Source organism: Xiphophorus couchianus, chromosome 6 (assembly GCF_001444195.1).
Source record: "Xiphophorus couchianus chromosome 6, X_couchianus-1.0, whole genome shotgun sequence".
Taxonomy (NCBI): Eukaryota; Metazoa; Chordata; class Actinopteri; order Cyprinodontiformes; family Poeciliidae; genus Xiphophorus; species Xiphophorus couchianus.
The window spans coordinates 23,883,572-23,902,116 of record NC_040233.1 but is presented as its reverse complement, the minus strand read 5'-3'; the positions used below and the strand labels follow the sequence as shown (position 1 = coordinate 23,902,116).

Below are 18,545 nucleotides of genomic sequence, written 5' to 3'. Positions count from 1 at the left end.
AATTAGCACTGGTTGTTTCTGACAGATTATTATATACTTCAACATATTTTTACTCAAGTAAAAGTAAAAAGTAGACGTCCAAGGAATTTTTTGTTTGGGTAAAAAGAAAAAGAAAAAGTCTACTCAAGTATGACATAATCAGATGGACCAAAATGGAAAGTTAAGTGGAAATTTTGGTATTTTAAGGACAAATATGACATTAATTCATATCAGTAACAGGAAAATAACAAAATCAGGCAACACAAAAGTTTTCCAAATCAGTTTCTTTCAATAAAAAACTTAAGAAACTTTAACAGAAACTGCAGGTGTTTATCTGTGTCTGGTGAATATTTTGGTAAAAACATGTTTGTTTTTCATTCAGTGGGTAAAAAATCCAGAAATTTTACTCAAGCAAGAGTAGAAATACGTTTTTCCCAAAAGGTTACTCAAGTAAATGCAAGTGAGTAAATGTAACTAGTTACTAAGTAAAAGGTGAGAAGTTTGACTGACAGACTGGCCCACCAGCTAATTTAGCGTCATTTCAGATAAAAAAAAAAATGCTATTGGCCAAAAATCTGAATCGGCAAGTGAGGTTTTTTAGGGATCGGGCAGAACTCTGCAATCGGTGCACCTCTAAAGATTACATACTGTAGCTTTAAGAGTGAGAACGTGTACATGATTGTTTGCCCCGTCTGTCTCTTTGTTGCCCTCCGATGAACTGGCGACCTTTCCAGGGCGACGCCGCAGGATTTACGGTTTTGTCTATTTGAAATCAGATTTCAATAATTCTAGAAACTCTAAACTGAAGCAGGTTGGACGCACTTCTCAAGTGTCTTTTGGATGTTTTTCAGTTTGAATAGAGGACATCCGAACCCCTCACACCGTTTTTTATCATAAAATGTGTTCTTGCCTGAAGAGAGGACTGTGGGCGCTGGCTCTGGTTCTGCCCCAGGCCAGGGCAGGGGGAACAGGGAGGTAGTCCATTCCCAGAGACGGGGGCTCTCTCCTGGGCTGCTGGGTCTCCGGCAGCGGACAGGGGGAGCTTCGGCCCAGACCCGACTCCTGGTCCACTTCTCTGGGAGACAACTGCAGCGAAACACGTCTCTATTTAACTGATTCACCTCTCATTGGCTGCATTTACATTACAAATATGAGCAAATCTTTGTTCATATTCTGCTAATGTAAAAAAACACAATTACTGTGTTTCCATTAAATAAGAAATTAAATTAAAATCAAACATGATTAACACAATACGTCTTTCAAAATAACGGCAGGATGTAAACAGTTACATGAGATAAATTAATGTTTCAGTCTTGGCATTAGCTCTCTTTATTTACCAGCCAATCAGAGTTCAAGCCACAATAATTTCTGAATTTTTTCTATCAAATTCTTTTTACTTTTAAAACTCAGAGTGAATTTTTTATTTTTATTTTAATTGCCATGTTTCCACTTCAATTTGTGCAATTTATGGTTAATGGAAACCCAGCTACTTACTTTGGCGTTTTAGGACCGTTGTGGTTAGGAAGAAAATAAAAGGAGGAGTACATTTCTGCCAAAAACCCATAAATTTATAGATTAATCTCAGAAAATTTCTGGAAAAAACAAGTAAGTTTCTAAGTTTGAAAAAAAATGTAAAAAAAAAAATAAAAATTTGAAAAAAATTTTTTTCTATAGATTAATCTCAGAAATTTATTCAAGGAAATCTCTGAATTTGAAAAATCTAAAATTTGCTAGAAAAAACAAGAAATTTTTAGATCAACCTCAGAAATTCTCTCAAAGAAAAACAGGAAATTTCTGAGTTTTAAAAGTGAAAAATTTTAAACTTTACGTACTTTCACGTTTTTTTTTCTCAAAAACGTCTGAGATTAATCTCAGAAATGTTCGACTTTTCAAGCAGAAGCATTTCCCTGAGCTTGAAAGAAAATGTATAAGATTGATCTAAAAGAAAATTCTGATTTTTGGGGGGCCGGAAATTTACTCCTCTTTTTTCCTCTTGACCTTTATCTAGAGCAAAAACGTTTTAGTAAAAAACATGTTATTTCGAAATTGACATGTTTGCATAAAGCAAATTTATTTTCATAATTCCAATTTGCACATTTTTATGGCTAATGGAAATGCGGCTCCATGTTTTCTCAAAAAAAAAAAAAACAACAACAACAACCCCGAACTTCCACCTGCTCCAGGGACGTCTTCCTGGTTTTCTGCGGGATGTTGAGCTCACAGCTGCCGGGCAGCGCCTGCGACTGCGAGGCGGACTCTCCGCCCTCCAGGTTGCATCCCTGCAGGTCCTCCGAGTAGCTGCTCCTCCGCGAGATGCAGGGAGACGCCAGAGGAGAGTTCCTGCGCTTCTTTCCTCCTGGGGAAGTGGGCCTGGAGGACGGGGAGAGTCCGAAACCAACATTGGCCTCATTGAGCTCCTCTTCCTCCACCAGCAGGGAGTCGCAGCTGGACGCGGGGCTGAGCCAGCCGCGGGACGACGGGCTGGAGGCGGGGCTGGGGCTGAGGGAGCCGGGGAACCGGTCGCGGTAGGAGAAAGGGTCCAGCAGGGGGAGGTAGAGGCGCTCCCTGTCCCAGCCGCCGCCGCTGCCCATGTCCCAGTAGCTGGGGACGGGCGGCGCCGGGTCATCCTCCGGGGAAATGGTGGTGATCTGAATGCTGGGGCACTCAACCACACAGGACTCCGACACCTGGAGGAATATAAAAATAAATGTTTGGTTTTTTTATATAGAAAATCAAAAACAAAACACTATAGAAATTTAATTTACAACAGAGTTCAAGATACATGGTACAGTTACATTAGTGGAAAAAAAAAAAGACAAAGGCAGAAAATATCGTGTGCTAATGAATGAATATTATTAACCGTGTGTGAGAGAGAAGCAATGATGGCAGAGGCATGATACTATGTAACAGTACTCATTTTAGAATAATATTTCTGCTCTTATTGCATTGAAAGCAAAAAGAAAACTGGGCGATGAAATGTGTTCTATAACATCCCTTCAATACAATTTTTTTTTAAAAGTCACATAAATTAAGAATAAAGCTAGGCAACATTCACGACTCATCAGTTATGCCTATTTTGAGTTGTTTTAGGGCCTCATGTCACTTTAAATCCAAATAAGCTGCTGCTGGCCACACCCCCCCCCCCAACTCAACATTTACAGTCGCACATGAAAATGGCTGCAAACAGATGTGCAATTACATGTTTGAAAAGCAGAAGTAGAACCTCCAGCACAACCAGCAAGAATCCAACAAGTGATTTCTGGATTGCAAGTCAATGACAAAACACTCGTCTTTTCCAGCAGCCATTATACAGCACATACAGCGGAAAAAACAGCTGACCAAACATGCTGGAACTCTGCTTCGGTTGCTAAGTAACGGGGCTGAAGTTCCGCTTGGGTTGCCAGGTAACCGGGAAGTTTTTGAAACATTTTCCAGACACCAACAGTCATCAACTTATTACAAAAAAACAATTTGATGTTTTTTGTTGTTGTTTTTTTTTTTAAGTGCTTGGACTGATTTTAGAAGCAGTAGAAACCCAAACGGAAATACAAAAACGTGCAAAAAGTAAATTTTGCATAACAGGTCCCCTTTAATACAAGGCGAGGTGGAGCCATGCTTTCAAGCTGTGTACGGTGACATTTGACCCAAAGATCTGCTGATTTATGAACTCATCAAACCAGGCAACGTTTTTCCAATCTGGAATTAGCTATTTTTGAAGAGACTGCGTAAATTTTAGAATTAGTTTCCTATTCTCAGCTATAAAACTCAATAAAAGTTAGAGAAAAATCTTAAACACTATAAACAGAGTGTGGAGTAGGAGCCCTAAGGAAAGCAAACCAGTTAAAAAGTTTAGTTCAGTGAGTCATGAACTGTTTTTGTCTCACCTGAACGGAGCGAGCCGGCAGGCTCTCATAGGTGCCGCTGAACTCTCTGACGGCGGCCCGTCGGGGAGGTGGCGAATGCATCCCTGCCCTCTGATTGGACGAGGGCGGCGGGCTGGGGATGTTGATTGAGTGTCCTGCATGAGCGATGGCTAAGTGGTTGTCCGTACCTAACGAATGAACAAAAAAAATGAACTGTGAGGTTGAATATAAGGAAAAATGTGGTTTGGAAGACCAAAAGTGACAAAATTAAATAAATGTGATCAGGGCCGGCCAAAGCCTTTTTGGGGCCCTGAGCAGATCTTGATTTGGGGGCCACTTATACCAACATGTCAACACCAGATACTTCATCATATATCTACTATTGTTAGTGTCATTTGTAATTAGCTTACAATATATCAGTGTTATTATGGCTATTTATTTTTACGCTGAAGGAAAGACACTCAAATTAATTTGCATTTTGAAATGAAAGTGATATTTAAGTGTGGCATATTAATTTAACTATTTAAAAGCAACACTGAATTTACAGTAAACAGGTTTAACGTCTTTTGTTTTTAAAATTTTGAACAATGTAAAATGAACAAAACACTACTAAATGAAATCAAATGATGCTCTGGGGAGCCCCCTGGTGGTGTTGGGACCCTAAGCAGCCTGGCTCTGAACGTGGCGATCTGTTCCTGAATGAATGACTGAAAAAAATGAACTGTGAGGTTGACTACATGGGAAAAAATATGGTTTGGAGGACCAAAGGTGACAAAATTAAATAAATGCATCCCTAAATCAGTAATTAAATGTACCATTAAATACATAAATGTCTAATTAAATATTTAATAGACAATTATAATTTTTTAGATGTTATTAAATCATTAAAAATGAAAACTTTTAGTAACTAATGCAGAAAAATAATTAAATGCGTATTTAATTATTCCATGGTTCTTGTTCCCGCCCATTAATTCAGAGGGGCGGGGCTTATTCTGATCCGTTAACCCCACTAATTTTACAATCAATTCTTCAACTTCTTTCCGCTACATAGTCTGGAAGACAGTTTCCTGCTCCTATGTTGTTGCTAATTGTAAAAGTTTTCCAAAGAGCCACCATGATTTTCAAAGAATCAAGCTAGGCTAACAGAGTTGAACAGTGTTAGCCCCGCCCCTCGACTTTAATTATACGTTTGCATTTAGTGATTTATTGACATATTTAATGAATTTATTGTGTATTAAATGTCTTAGACATTTATTTATTTCATGGTAAATTCAATAAATTATTTAATGATTATTACATTTTGTCACTTATGGCCCTCCACATGTTTACAGACATTTTTTATTACTTTTCACTGGGAATAAAACTGAATATTAATTTCGTCTGTGATCGTTTGCTATATGTGCAGCCTGTATTTTTTCTAAAAACCTCTATATTTGTGTTGGTTTACTTTTGCTGTTTTGTGTTGAGATACTTTTTTTTTTTTAAAGGGATGCCTTAACTTTCAATCCAAATCTTGTAAACACGATTACTGATGTAATTAGGATTAATTTTTCTACATGAACATGCCTTTATAATTTATTACGCATTAGTTCTCCTCAATTTTCAATAATTGTTGCCGTATGGAAAACGCACCCACTGGGGCTTTTTAAAGCAAGCCAACAAAAGCAGCGGACCAAACTATTTAGCCTGTTTTATTACAGTTATATCAATATCATGGGCTGGATTTATTTTTTTATTAAGATAACACAGCTGATTTTCCTGTGATAACAGGTCAATTAATCCTTTTATTATTTTTATAGATTAAGAAAATTAGCCTATAACATTCAAGTGGGGTTCATTCCAGTTATTTTTGATTTTACTGCAGTTTTTATTAGAACAACATGATCTTATAAGATATTCAAAGACAGATAACCTAAACTTTTCTAATTCAACCACCATCTGGTGAAATAAATGTCAGTATAATGACATAAACCAAACAATTGCCAGGTCAAAATGAGTTTACAACATAAAAAATAATTCATAGCAATTTTGTTTGATTTTTTTAATGTAGGATGATGTATCTCTGATGCCTAAAATCTTTAAAATGATAGCAGCACAAGCAAAAAAAGAATTCTGCTCAAACGTTTGACACCAATTTCGTTTAGTTCGGGAAAAAAAAGGAATGAGGCGGGCAACTTTGCAAATCAGCCAATCCAGGAGCACCGTTAATTTTTTCTTGGGGCTGATTGGCTGAACCCCTCAGAGCGTAAATAAGGAAGGCTGTTTGTGTTAGCTTCTGCGGTGGAGCCTAGACGGCTTCAGCTGTTTGCATTAAAGCATTTTAAGTGGTGTCTGAATTTTTAAAATTTGGTTTTAGAAAAGGCTCTAAAGTATTTCCGAAAGATGTAAAGAGATTTTATTTTTTTAGCATCTGTATGAGTCCAAGCATGCAGCTATTTCAACAAAAGAATAAAACAAGGGTTAAGGTTTGGACTGGACCAACCTGATAGATTTGGAGAACCTTTGCAAGACAGGGTGTGTAAATATTGTGAAGTCAAGACCAAAAAATATGAAATTTAACCAAAAGCTGCTTCAACAAAGTATTAGTTCAGTAGTACTCATAAATGCAGTCAGATTTAACACCTTTTTTAATATGCTTTGTTGTTTTTTTAGCAGACTTGTGCAGGGTAAATACTAAATTATATGAAGAAAAGATGATATATAATAAAACCAAACACTTTAATGGGAATGTGGGCAATTTTAAGAGCTACTATAGAATTTTTCGGGGGGTTTAGACAACATAAAGGCCCAAGTTGTATTTTCTATTAAAAATTGTCTTTTTGAGCATCAAAGAAATGGCATCACGACCAAAATGATGACGAATTCATCCGTTCCTCATTAACAGCCGCATACCAAGCTGCTAGTTTTTTATAACCGGCACTAAAAAACATTTTCTTATGCATGAAATCACCAAAAGTTTTGTTGGGTTTCATTTCAAACAGCCACCCTAACAAGGCCACAGCCGCTTGGGGCCACATGTAATTCCCGTCTTCCTCACGGAGCATCGCGGCGGTTTTTCTGTAATGAGCGAGGCTCCATCTGAGCATTGTTGTGCAATGATGGCGGTGAGCCATGCAGGCAAATTTTGGGCAACGTGGACACACAACTGAAACCGCCAACAAATTACGAGTTAGGGTTTAAAAAAAAAAAAGAGAAAAAGAAATCTCTTCAAATGTTTCCTGGCAAAAGAAATATTTCCAAGTGATTAAAGCTGCTGTACTGAGGCAACGTTTTGTTTTAGATCTGGGCGTATGTGTGTGTGCAGACCAGTAAAGTTTATGAGCCTCGAAAGCTTACCTAACACTTATTGAACACAATAAAAAGCTATTCTAAAGTACAAAAGATCTTAATAACTGATTTTTTTTAAAGCAATGTATACCCCCAACTGGAGAGTTACAGCCCCCTTGAGAGATCACAAAGTATGAGATATTTAAAAAACATCAGGCCAGGATTTGTGCAATGAACCCCTAATATGCATGAAGACTGTGGCATTAACAAACATGCAGTGAGAGCTTTTCATAAATCAAGTTTTTAGATGTAAAATGTCATAAAAGGAGAAGGTAAACAAATAAACGTTTGAGAAATAACTCATAGAGATGCACCAATCAGTCAACTAGAGATCAGAACAGGCCGATTTTTCCTCCATCACTTCTCTCACATTTCCATTTGTTTCACTTATTCCTACACTGGTATTTATTTCTGGCACCAATCCCTGAACAGGAATGTGAACTAAAAGATAAAATAGATAGAGATGTACCAAAATAACGGGACAAAATTGGCTGACACCGATTGGTATTGGTATTGGTATTCTGAAATACCAATATCAGAAGTAGCACAAGATTAAGAAATGAAGTCATTTTTTGTCTTTAAAATTTGTCAGGCATGTATTGGATACTTTGATGCACTCTTCTTTTTTGTTAGATTCAGATGCAGACATGGGGATAAACATGTCACTGTTTAATTCAGAGATAGATTCAAAACTATTTCCTCTGTCCAAAAAAATCTGCATCACATTTTAACCATTTTATATGTTATAATCTACAGCAAAGAAGAAAACAATCAGAATCAGCAAAAATTGGAGCTTCGTGATGATCAGTGCAACTCCAGCAAATAGAGAGTAAATATAATAAGATGCATTTTAGGCTTAAGAACGTAAAAGTACTTTTATACAGTTTTTTATGTTTATTGAAAGTCGCATCAGTGTTAAAGGAATAGGATTCGATGCATAAATTAGTGCAAAACTAACTAATTTTGTCCGATTCACAACGACCACCTCCGTTAAAAACACACGTTTCTGTTTTATGTGTAATAGTCCTTAAGAAAAAAGGAATAAATTAACACTTAAAACCAGCAGATAAGAGCTAAAAAAAAATGGAAATGGTTATTGGGCAGGAAAAGTTTCGATAACAAATTTATCTGGTCAGTGGTTATTGTTGTAGGAGAACGACTGCAAATTTAAACATTTGAAATAAAATTTTATTTCCATCTTTTGTATCCAAAAGAAATTTGATATTTCCCGAATCAATAATCTAATTTCCCCCAGATTATTCATCACAATCCAAATAGAAGATAGAAATAATTTAGATTTTGTATTTGCATATTTACTTTTTGGAGTAGGATATTTTGACTTCTGCAGTTTTGCAGAAATTACGCCTAAATTTGCATCTGCTGCTCAGTGGCATCAAACATTTTCACGAGCATACCAAAAGGAAATGGTATGATCTAATAAAATATAATAGTAAAATAATAATCCACTATTATAAAGATAGTAAAAGCACCATGGTTTTGCTGTAAAATCCACTTAAATCAATTGTCACGTTTAATTGTTCAGCAGCTCATTTTGGTTTGAAGTTAGTTTGCATACTGTATGTTGAGCAGATGCGTAGAGAGGATAAAGTAACGTATCGACCACAAACCTTTCATTCCCGTTTCATTCCCAACATCTAAGAGACTTCGCTCCATATGTGAAACAAATCTTTCTTTGAAGTGTGAATTCACTTGTTAAAATTTATTGCCAGGCGGAATAAACATGCTGAGGTCTTGCATTAAAGATTTCTTGTACAGCTACCCACAAGTACAGGTGTGTTTTCTAAACAGATCAGCGTTTTACTTCAAGATGTCTGCATCTACGGTTACTGTTGCTAAAGAAACTGATTTTGGGAAATGGCACTGATGGCTAATTTAAAACTGAACTGAAGTATGAAAAATGTGGTGTCATTAAATAATTAAGTATGAGTTCTTTATGAGAAGTTTAAATACATTTTGCATGAATAGAGAAGAATAATGGAGACTTTAAACCTCTAAAACATTAAACTTTTTAACTTAAATGAAGATTTTCTTTAATTACAACTGATAAACCAATCATGTTTTTCTGGACCTATACCAACTTAAGGTTCTGATTTAACTGATTAAGTTACTTTCTGGAGGGTATCACACATAAAAGAGACATTTATTTGATAAAGGTGTTAATTTTTAATTCAAGAAAAAACAAATGAATTAAAAAATTATCTGTATTTATTCCTGCAAGACGACAGTGCTAAATGCACAACCATGCAGATTCACAGAGTATCTGTCTCTAAATATTAGATTTTTATGAAATTTAAAAACCTGCATCAACATACATGCTTCATCATAATGCAGGGATGTCCAAAGTGTGGCCCGGGGGCCATTTGCGGGCCTCTGGATGATATTGTTTGGCTCCTCGTTCCACAATTCGAGAATGGAGCAATTAATCCGAGATTTTTACAGACAAATAAAATCTTCTTAAACATTTATTTAGGTACAAGATAAGGCTTTTTTTTCTTTTATTAACAATGTTTCTGATTTTATTTATTACATTTTGGTAAATCTAGCAAGTGCTGCCAAACCTTTGTTGCCAAAAAAAAAGAGAAAACATTTGGAAGACATCTACTTATTATTTAATACAGCAACTGTGCCAGACGCTATTTGTAAAACAGACTACTTTGCTTTTTAAAAAATATCACCTATTTAGTATATTATATGTCTTCAGAAATAAATCTTTTCAGGTTTTTTTTTTTAAAAGTGCCGACCTAATGGCAAAAAGTTTGGACGCCCCTGGCTTAACGCATTTAGAAACAAAAAATAGTTGAAGATTTTGCTTTGATATTTTAAAAAAATTCATAAAAAATAAGGTGAAAAACTGATTTTTCAGTAACTTCCTGATCAGAGTAGAAGAGTACACTGTAAAAAAAAGTGTAGTTTTTACAGGAAAACTGGCAGCTGTGGTTAAAAGGATTTTGTGTAAAAATGACAGGAATTAACTAACAAACGTCACAAAAAAATAAGATGTAGATTAATTTACAGTGATTTAAATCACTGCTGATTTACATTAATAAACTTTTAAGTCTACAAAAAAATTATGTTAATTTTACAAGCTTTGTATTTTAAAAAACAATTAATGAAAATTGTAGTTTTTCTACTGCCAGAATAATTTTCAGATTATGGTCAAATATAATTGCTATAAAAACAACAAAAACATTTTGTTAAAAAGGTTCCTGTGAAATAAACAAAACATTTATGTTTTTTCCTTTACAATTTTTTCTGTTGTGCTTTTACATGGTTTTTGAGTAAATTCCACAGGAATTTTTAACAGTGTGCCTTAAAACAAAACAGGCAGGTTCCTGGTCTTTTATCAGTGGATCATTTTTTATCATTAACCTTTGGGATTTGGGTCTGTTTGGGAAAATATTTAAGGTTAAAATAATTCAGTTGCTCCATTTTCAGCAGATGTTGTTTGAGTGAAGTAGGAATACAGTGGGCTCAATAAATCGGGGTTATGTTTAGTTATAATTATTATTTTCTTTAAGATTTTTTTGTCAATGTGTCCCACTCCATGCGAGAAGCTGTTGCTGAACTGGAGAGCTTCTTTAGTGACTAACTGCTGCATCCTTGGTGGACAAAAGAGCGTTATTGTAGATCCTTCCTCCCAGTAGATGTTAGACTCTATAACCATCACTGCTACCAACATCCTGCTGATATTTCTACAGTTTTACTCAATTTAAACAATATTTCTGCTGGTATTTGCTCATCTCTGTTCACATATTTTTAATACTTTGTTGTTTTTTTCATTCACAAATATACATGCATATTTTTGTATATAAAAAAACAAATTTCCTACTCAGTTGCTCATTCCTCGGATTGGAGTATTCAATTTTTCATAACTTTGCAGTATTTTATGTTGTAAAACACTGTACAGTATATTAAGCTAAATTGTGTTTTATATTTTTATGCCTTTGTTTTTGTGTGGACCTATATGCCTCGATTGCCTGTTACTTTGCAGCTGTTACACCAAAATTTCCCCCACTGTGAGACAATAAATTATATTTCTATTGCCCTTCTCTTCCTCTCTTCTAAAGGCCTTTGGGTTAACAATTTGAGAGAATATCTGTACTTTGTATATTTGCCTTTAAAAGTGAAACAGCTTTACATTTCAGAGCATTGTCTCCTTTCTTCTGCTTTGTTTGTATATAACATGCAAAAATAGTGAAACCTAACCTAACATAAAGGTGTTATACTTAAACATTTATGCATCAAAGTACAGTATGCCTCCAACTGAAAATAAAAGTGCAAAAATTTGATTTGTGTTCATTTATGACCCAGAATGTCACTTAATATAAAGAAGAGAAAAGTTTATTCTTCGCTAAATGGCAGATTGAAGGATAATAACAGTAAAACTTGGCTGAATCTGATCTCCTAGCTTGGTGCATCTCTCCTGAACTTCTCCTGCAGTTGCGCATTCATGCCTGGGGTTTGGTAATCCAACTAAATGCCAGTGTGGGCGTGAAACAAACGATTGGATACGATGCGTGTTTGTGAGAGTTTTGCGGTTAAAAATGAGAGGGAGATGGAGGCCGAGCGAAAGAAGGGAGGTGCGCTCAGTACACACAGAGGTTGAGGTTCCTTCCCAGATGGCAGCTGTTAACTTTGCTCACACGCACAGCTGATTAGAAACACATTGAGTCTGGGGCCGCACGCACACATGTCCAAACACATGCACACGCGCGCAAATGCGCACAACAAACAGGGAAACGGCGAGATATGCACGCAGATGCATACCATACCAAAAAACAAAGCCGCTGTGAGAATTCACCCAGGGAAACAGGCACGCATGCAGCCTGAAACACAAACACAGACCACATTAGCGGATGCATATGGATGGAGGCCGTCATTAGTGTGAATCATGCAACTACACAAACATGCATAAACATGCATAAACGTTCCCATGCATTAAGAAGGCTTCCAGTTTCTTTATCTGCAGCCTGAACTGAATTTGTGACTCTAACCGAGGTTGCTGGAGTCCAACCGCAACAGGGCGCCATCACCTTCCTCTTCCCCGCCGACGGAGCTCTCCGGCTCGGCTGTGCGCGCCGGGGACGGCCCCTGGATCTGCCGCTGAGGCGGGTCCTCCTCAAACACCAGCTTGAACTCGAACTCGCCCTCCTCCCAGCCCGAGCCCGGCGCGGCCCCCATCGTCCTCCGGATCAGGACCCAGAGATCCGATCTCGATCTCTTGCGACTCCTTAAAGGGCGCCACAAAAACAAAAATTTATACCAATTAAAAAAAACTTTCCCAGAGGTTTTCCGAGAGGTTTTAGCTTTCTCCCATCAGCGCGTCATTGCGCAAAAACTATCCATCCCCCTTCTTTTTCCTTCTCCTCTTCTTCTTCGGGGTTTTGCTTCGGGCCCCCTCCACAAAAAAAAAGTTTCGGCTGCTTCTTCTCGCTTTATTTGCAAGTTTATCCAACCGGATGCTTCGCGGTTAGCTTTAAATCATCCTTAAAGAAAAATCAACAAAACTCCCAGTAAGCGTTGGTCTTTAATTCCAGTTCCATCGAGATCCCACGACTCCTTCCTCTGTCCCGTTTGAGGCAGAGAGAGAAGAAAAAAGTTCATCAAATATTTTTGTCGTCCTTTACCCTTAATTGCCTTTGGGTGGGTTTCCCAGCCCCGGCTGCTCCGTTACTCATTCCCCATAGGACTCTGTATGTGTCAGTCATGAATCCCCCCTGCCCAACCTCCAGCCTCCCTCCTCTGCCTCCTTCTGGATTTTCTTTCTGTCACATTTACTTCACATTCTCTTCATACAGTCTAGTAATACAGTTCTCCCCCCCCCCAATCATCTTAGTTGCCTTTTTCCATTTGGCGGCTAAATTTGGCGTCAGAACTGAAGTTTTTCCAGATATTTGGGTTAAAAGCAGAATGATTGTTATTCTAATCATGACCAGGAGGGAGCTGGTAAAAGTCTCTCATACCTCCATTTGTAGACCAGCTGCATGGCCACCAGGGCTGCAGTGTTAACTGTCAGTTAGTGAACATAAGAGGGCCTATTTCCTGTGGCGATGAACGCAACAACCCCCCTTTTTTGGCTGTCACTCTTCCCTCTCCTTCCCATTTTCTTTTTTTTTTACTTTGTCTTGATTTTTTTCTCCCCCTTGACCAAGTCTCTGTCGTCTCTTCTCCCCTCCCTCCTCTTCCTCTCCACCAAAGATCTGTTTCTCATTATCCTCTGTAGTCTGCTCTCTGTCTGAGTCAGGAGAAGAAAAACTTAAATAAACACACTCACTCTTGGTCTCTCCAACATCTCCATGCTCTGACCCCCCTCCGGTTCTCACAACCGTCGGGTGTATGCTGTGCTGGCGTGTAACCGGGGGCTCGTTTCACTCTCTGGGTCATCCTTCTGGGCCTCGGGGTCCTGGATTGGTCTCAAGATGTTGCAGTGTGGTTAGGGAGAAGGGGAAAACTGCTACCAAACAAGCAGACACAAGGATTTCCAAGCCCCCCGACAAAACCCAACATCACTAAATCTAAAAATGACAGAACAAGACTGAGACATAATCAGAGGAACTTGTATTTAGTGGTTAGAAAATTAACCATGAAGTTGGCTTGTGCTTTTTTGGAAACATCTGCTTTTCTAGTTTCTATTTGTGGGATGATAACATAACACTATAGAGATATTTTAATACCATAATATGGGACAGAACAACAACAACAACAACAAAATCAAGCATAGATAGAGTAAAACAGCAGAGTAATAGTATAGTATGATGTGGGACAGTTTAGTAATAATAAAACATTGGACAGTAGTTTGAACCCTTCTGTAGTTCTAAGAGGGGTCAGCTTTTTATGCGGTTCTGGCAGATTTCCGGTTTCACAAACCAAAGAGCTGACGGATGGACCGGTTGGCCGACCGTGACATCTGCCGCGCTCTCCCTGAGTGTCGCTCTAAGACTGCAGGAGGGTTGAACAGTTAAATCTAGTCAAAACTTTGCCAAAAGAGTAGAAATTAAACAAACATTGTTGCTTCACCTTCTCCTCCTCTGGATGTTTGATACACCACCTGACCCTGGGAATCTCCATCCTCTTCTTCCCGTGGGTCAAATAGGTAGGCTCTGTTTTCATGTCTTTATTATTTGGTATAATTTGTTGTTTAGAAATTTAGAAAAACAACAGCGAAATAGGTCCGCTGTGACAGTATTATGCATAATATCCTGCAGGCGCCCCTGCAAGATAGTGTGGTAAAAGTATAGTGAAAGATATCATAGTAACACTCTAGTTTGGGGCAATAAAATAATGTAACATAAATCAGTATATAGATAGTGCTGCAGAGACCGGTTAACAACAATGCATAGTGAAGGATAGTAAAGTAATACTGTAATGTAGGACAGTATGGTAACAGTATAGTTATAGTATTTTTGTGACCATATAGTATAAAATAGTAGTGGACAAATTAAAGTGAAGTATAGAACAGTATAGCAGCAACATAGTATATTAAAGTGATTGTATTGTGCAGTCCTGCTTTTGCAAAGTATAGTATTAGTACAGTGTAGAATAGTATGGTAATAGTATAGCAAAGTACAGCAGCCATAGTAACTTTGCCTCTTGACCAGTGACTGCTGGAGACAGTCAACAGTGAATAGATACTTTCCTCAAAGTTCAAGATTTTCCTTAAAACTATGCAAAGACAAAGGAGATTTGACTTTTATAAAACCTCATCTGTGGTTGAAAGGCCAATAAAAAACCAAGAATGCCACACATTAACCCTCCCCAAAGCCTTATTTCAGTGGCTTACACTCAAAGTTTATGGGACCAGATATGGCTAGTGGAGATATGCTGCCCTCATGTGGTGAAAGGAAAGTTAAATTTCATCTCTTTAAGGTCAGCAGAAAATCACTTTTTCAACATCCAGAAGAGTTGGGAGAGCGCAAGAATAATCCAATATAGTGAAGCTGAAGTGTATTTTTCAACTTGATGGAAGGATTTGCATTTTTGTTGTACCTGTTTTGGGAGCTTAACTTTACAGTAAAGATTATACTCAACAAACTTAACATCAAACTAAATATATGCACAAAATACTACAAGAAATTCTAGAGAATCTTACTGTAAAAACAATTATCATCATTTCTAACATTGCTCAGCGTGCTTTAATGAGCATGAACTGACAAGACACTAACTACAAATAACACAACAGATCACCAGAAAGATAAATGTAGTTTAAAACAACAACAAAAAAGTAATTTACTCAATAAAAATCTCTTCTGTTGACGTATTTCTTTTTAAAAAAAACAGAATTGCACCAGTATCGCTCATAAAAAATATTATTTCCCGTTTCTTTCCTACGTAAAATCAATACTGTACTCAAAATGTTGACAATTATACGATACTAGTCCTTCCTCCGGATTCTCGTCATTTCCACGACAGCTAGCCACGTGGTTCAAGGTTTTATCATGCAGTTACATTGGTTGGCCAGTAGGTGGCAGTAAATGGAGCTACACCTGAAAGTCCACTGAAATAGCTGAAGTAGACCATAAACTATTTTCACTCCATAATAAACAACCACACCAATACCAAAAAGAGTGCTTTTGACCAGCTTTATACTAATACACATGAAAGGTTAGAGGCAGGACGATTACCCTTGAAATATAGTATGAATTATTCGAGAAAACATGCTACCTGTAGTAACAGCACCGCAAATAAACAGAGTTTGAAAGAAAACTTTAGCATATGATGTGAAAATAATAACATATCAGTAACTAATGAACTTTGTAGATCATTTAACTTCACAGTTTTGATCTACTTTTTAAAATATTCACATCTATTTATGTTCCAAGCCAGATTTTCTTGCATTATCTAAATCATCTTGAGAAATATTTATTTTAGCTCTTTAAATGTTGGCATCATTTTAACTTTGGCTTCTGTTTCATACAGATAGAAACACTTCCACTTGATCTTAGCAAAAATTTTATCCACTTTGTGCTCAAAGAATTAGGAAACGGGAACAAATTAAGAAAAGTAGGCAGAATTATGTCTGTCTTGTCTTTATAGATTCAGCTAAATAAATAATCTGTTTGTGTCTGACTGCAAAAAGATTCAGTGTATAACAAGTTATTTTCCAAGTACTGTTATTTTTCTTGAGTTATGAAGATCGAGGTCAGAAGCTATAAGCTTAACTACAAGCATTTTCTGCTATTTAAATGAAAAATAGCGAAAAAAAATATTTAAAGCTGGAGTAGAAAACTCCTCTCTCTTGAAAACTGTTCCTGAAGGTCACCTTAAACAAGAGAATTGAATCAGTCTTGGTCTCTTGGAAGAAGTTAAATGGAATAATCAAATATTAGTAACCATGCGGTAATTTTTATTTGTTAGACTGATGCTGGTGCCTAAATTCAGCAGTCATTGGCAGCAGTCAGGGTAAGACAACCCTGTATGCACATCACTCTGCTGGTGAACATATTTTCAAATATATCTAACATTAAAATGTACCTTATTGTTTAGGTTGTTTTGACAAAATCTATATTTTGAGTTGGGCTGAAACGATTAATCGAATTAATCGTGATTAATCAATTATTGAAATAATCGTCAACGAATTTAGTAATCGATTATTGATATACATACTCTAAAAATGTCCATTTGCACAAGAACAAAATAGTCAGAGCAGTACTTGACATGACAGCGGCTCTGCCTGCCTCCATGTGGAAGTAAAGCAGACCTCCGACAAACATAATGTCAGATGTTAAGCTCTAATATAAAGGAATGCAATGCTGCATCTTAGGCAATAACATTTTTATTTTCTTATTTCGAGAGCAAGAAAAAAAGAATATGAGTGCTTTTGAGTTGTTCCTCAACGGTTTATCTGCGTTATTTTTTACCTTTGTAAAAATAAGGATGTGTTTTAATCTGCTGTGAGGCGCTGCAGTGAATTAATAATACCTACATCTAGTTTTATTTTGTTAGCGGGATTATTCTACCGCGGCAGCGCAGCTGCGGATGGAAAGTAAAATGATATTTAATATTTATTTAATTTCCCTTTAGGATTAATGAAGTAATTTTGAATTTGAATTGGGTTTCCCCCCCAACCCCTTTTTTTTTTTGCCCTCCAGCATTTTGCGCATGTGCGAAATTTCCGGACGTTAACAATAACATGCACCGTGTCAAATTCTCATAAACAGTTACTTATTTTAAGCTTCTTTATGTTAAACAAAGGCAAAACATGGAACCATTTGAATCAAACAGACACCACTCACAGCCTTAAATTGAGAGCGTACGTTTCCGGTTTGAAAGCCGGATTTAATCTGTTTGCTCTTAAAAAAACGGAACAAATCTGCGCGGAATCTCTCGCGGAACGAGTGCGTCACCTAGCAACAGTTCCAGCCAATAGCATGACAGCGTTCCACTGGGTGCGCTTGATAACATCTCCTGGATGTGCCGCTTGAGTGGCTGCCATCGTGTCCTCTTCTGGCGATGGATTAAACAGCTTGATTATTCAGCCTTCGCGTCATGGCTGAATAATCGTTTGTTTTTGTAAATTTAATGGTTTTCCAATTGGGTAAAAAGAAAAGATTTTGGTGATATCGCCTCCAATTGTTTGTGGTGTAAACGTAAAACTGATATCAAATCTGTGTCCTCTATAGTCAATATCTTCTAAACTCACCTTAAAATCTCATTTTACTAATATTGTTTTAGACATGTTTGATCCGTGCAGAGAAAGTTTGAGGGAGAACAGGGAATATTTGAAAAAGAGCAAAAGTTTTGAGTGCAGAGATATTAAATCCTGCTTAGCTCACAGATTTATGGCAGTAAATTATTCCTGACTTCATTCAGGTGTTCATGGTGGTAATCAGATAAACTTGGTATGTGTTACATGCAGAGGTGGACAGAGCAGTCAAAAATTGTACTCAAGTAACAGCAGCACTACTTCAACATATTTTTACTCAAGTAAAAGTAAAGAAATTCCCTAGTGAGTAAAAACGTTTTTGGTAAAAAGTCTACTCAAGTACTGAGTAACTGGTGAAATGATCAATCATTTAATATTTAAAAATTATGTCGTCAAATGGGTTGAATTATAAAGTTAAGTGGAAATGTTGGTATTTTAAGGACAAAAATGGCAATAATTCATATAAGTCCCAAAAAATAAAATCAGACAAAAAAAATAAAAATTTCCAAATCAATTTCTTTCAATAGTAAACTTTTGAAACTTTAACAAAAACTGCAGGTGTGTGTGTGTGTGTGTGCGTGTGTGTGTGTGTGTGTGTGTGGGAGGGGGGGTCTGGTGAATTTTTGGTTAAAGTATATTTTTTCATTCAGTGGGTAGAAAATCCAGAAATTTTACTCAAGAGTAGAAATACTTCCTAATAAAATTAGTCAAGT

The 18,545-nt window shown here is 36.9% G+C and overlaps 1 protein-coding gene and 1 long non-coding RNA gene across 2 annotated transcripts in view; one reads left to right on the top strand and one right to left on the bottom strand.

Moving 5' to 3' along the window:
• The window catches only part of nfatc4 (nuclear factor of activated T cells 4), a 27,050-nt gene extending 14,198 nt beyond the window's left edge, over positions 1-12,852 (bottom strand). Inside the window, exons 1-4 of the mRNA XM_028020662.1 lie at positions 12,185-12,852; positions 3,864-4,024; positions 2,154-2,666; positions 890-1,065 (exon numbers count right to left, since the gene is read on the bottom strand). Coding sequence (XP_027876463.1) covers positions 890-1,065; positions 2,154-2,666; positions 3,864-4,024; positions 12,185-12,371 — 1,037 coding nt within the window. The 5' untranslated portion in view covers positions 12,372-12,852. The remainder of the gene's footprint in view (positions 1-889; positions 1,066-2,153; positions 2,667-3,863; positions 4,025-12,184) is intronic.
• LOC114146525 (uncharacterized) lies at positions 292-18,545 on the top strand. The gene is made up of 3 exons (XR_003595907.1): positions 292-364; positions 10,515-10,518; positions 18,490-18,545. It is a non-coding gene; the product is annotated as an uncharacterized LOC114146525 (long non-coding RNA).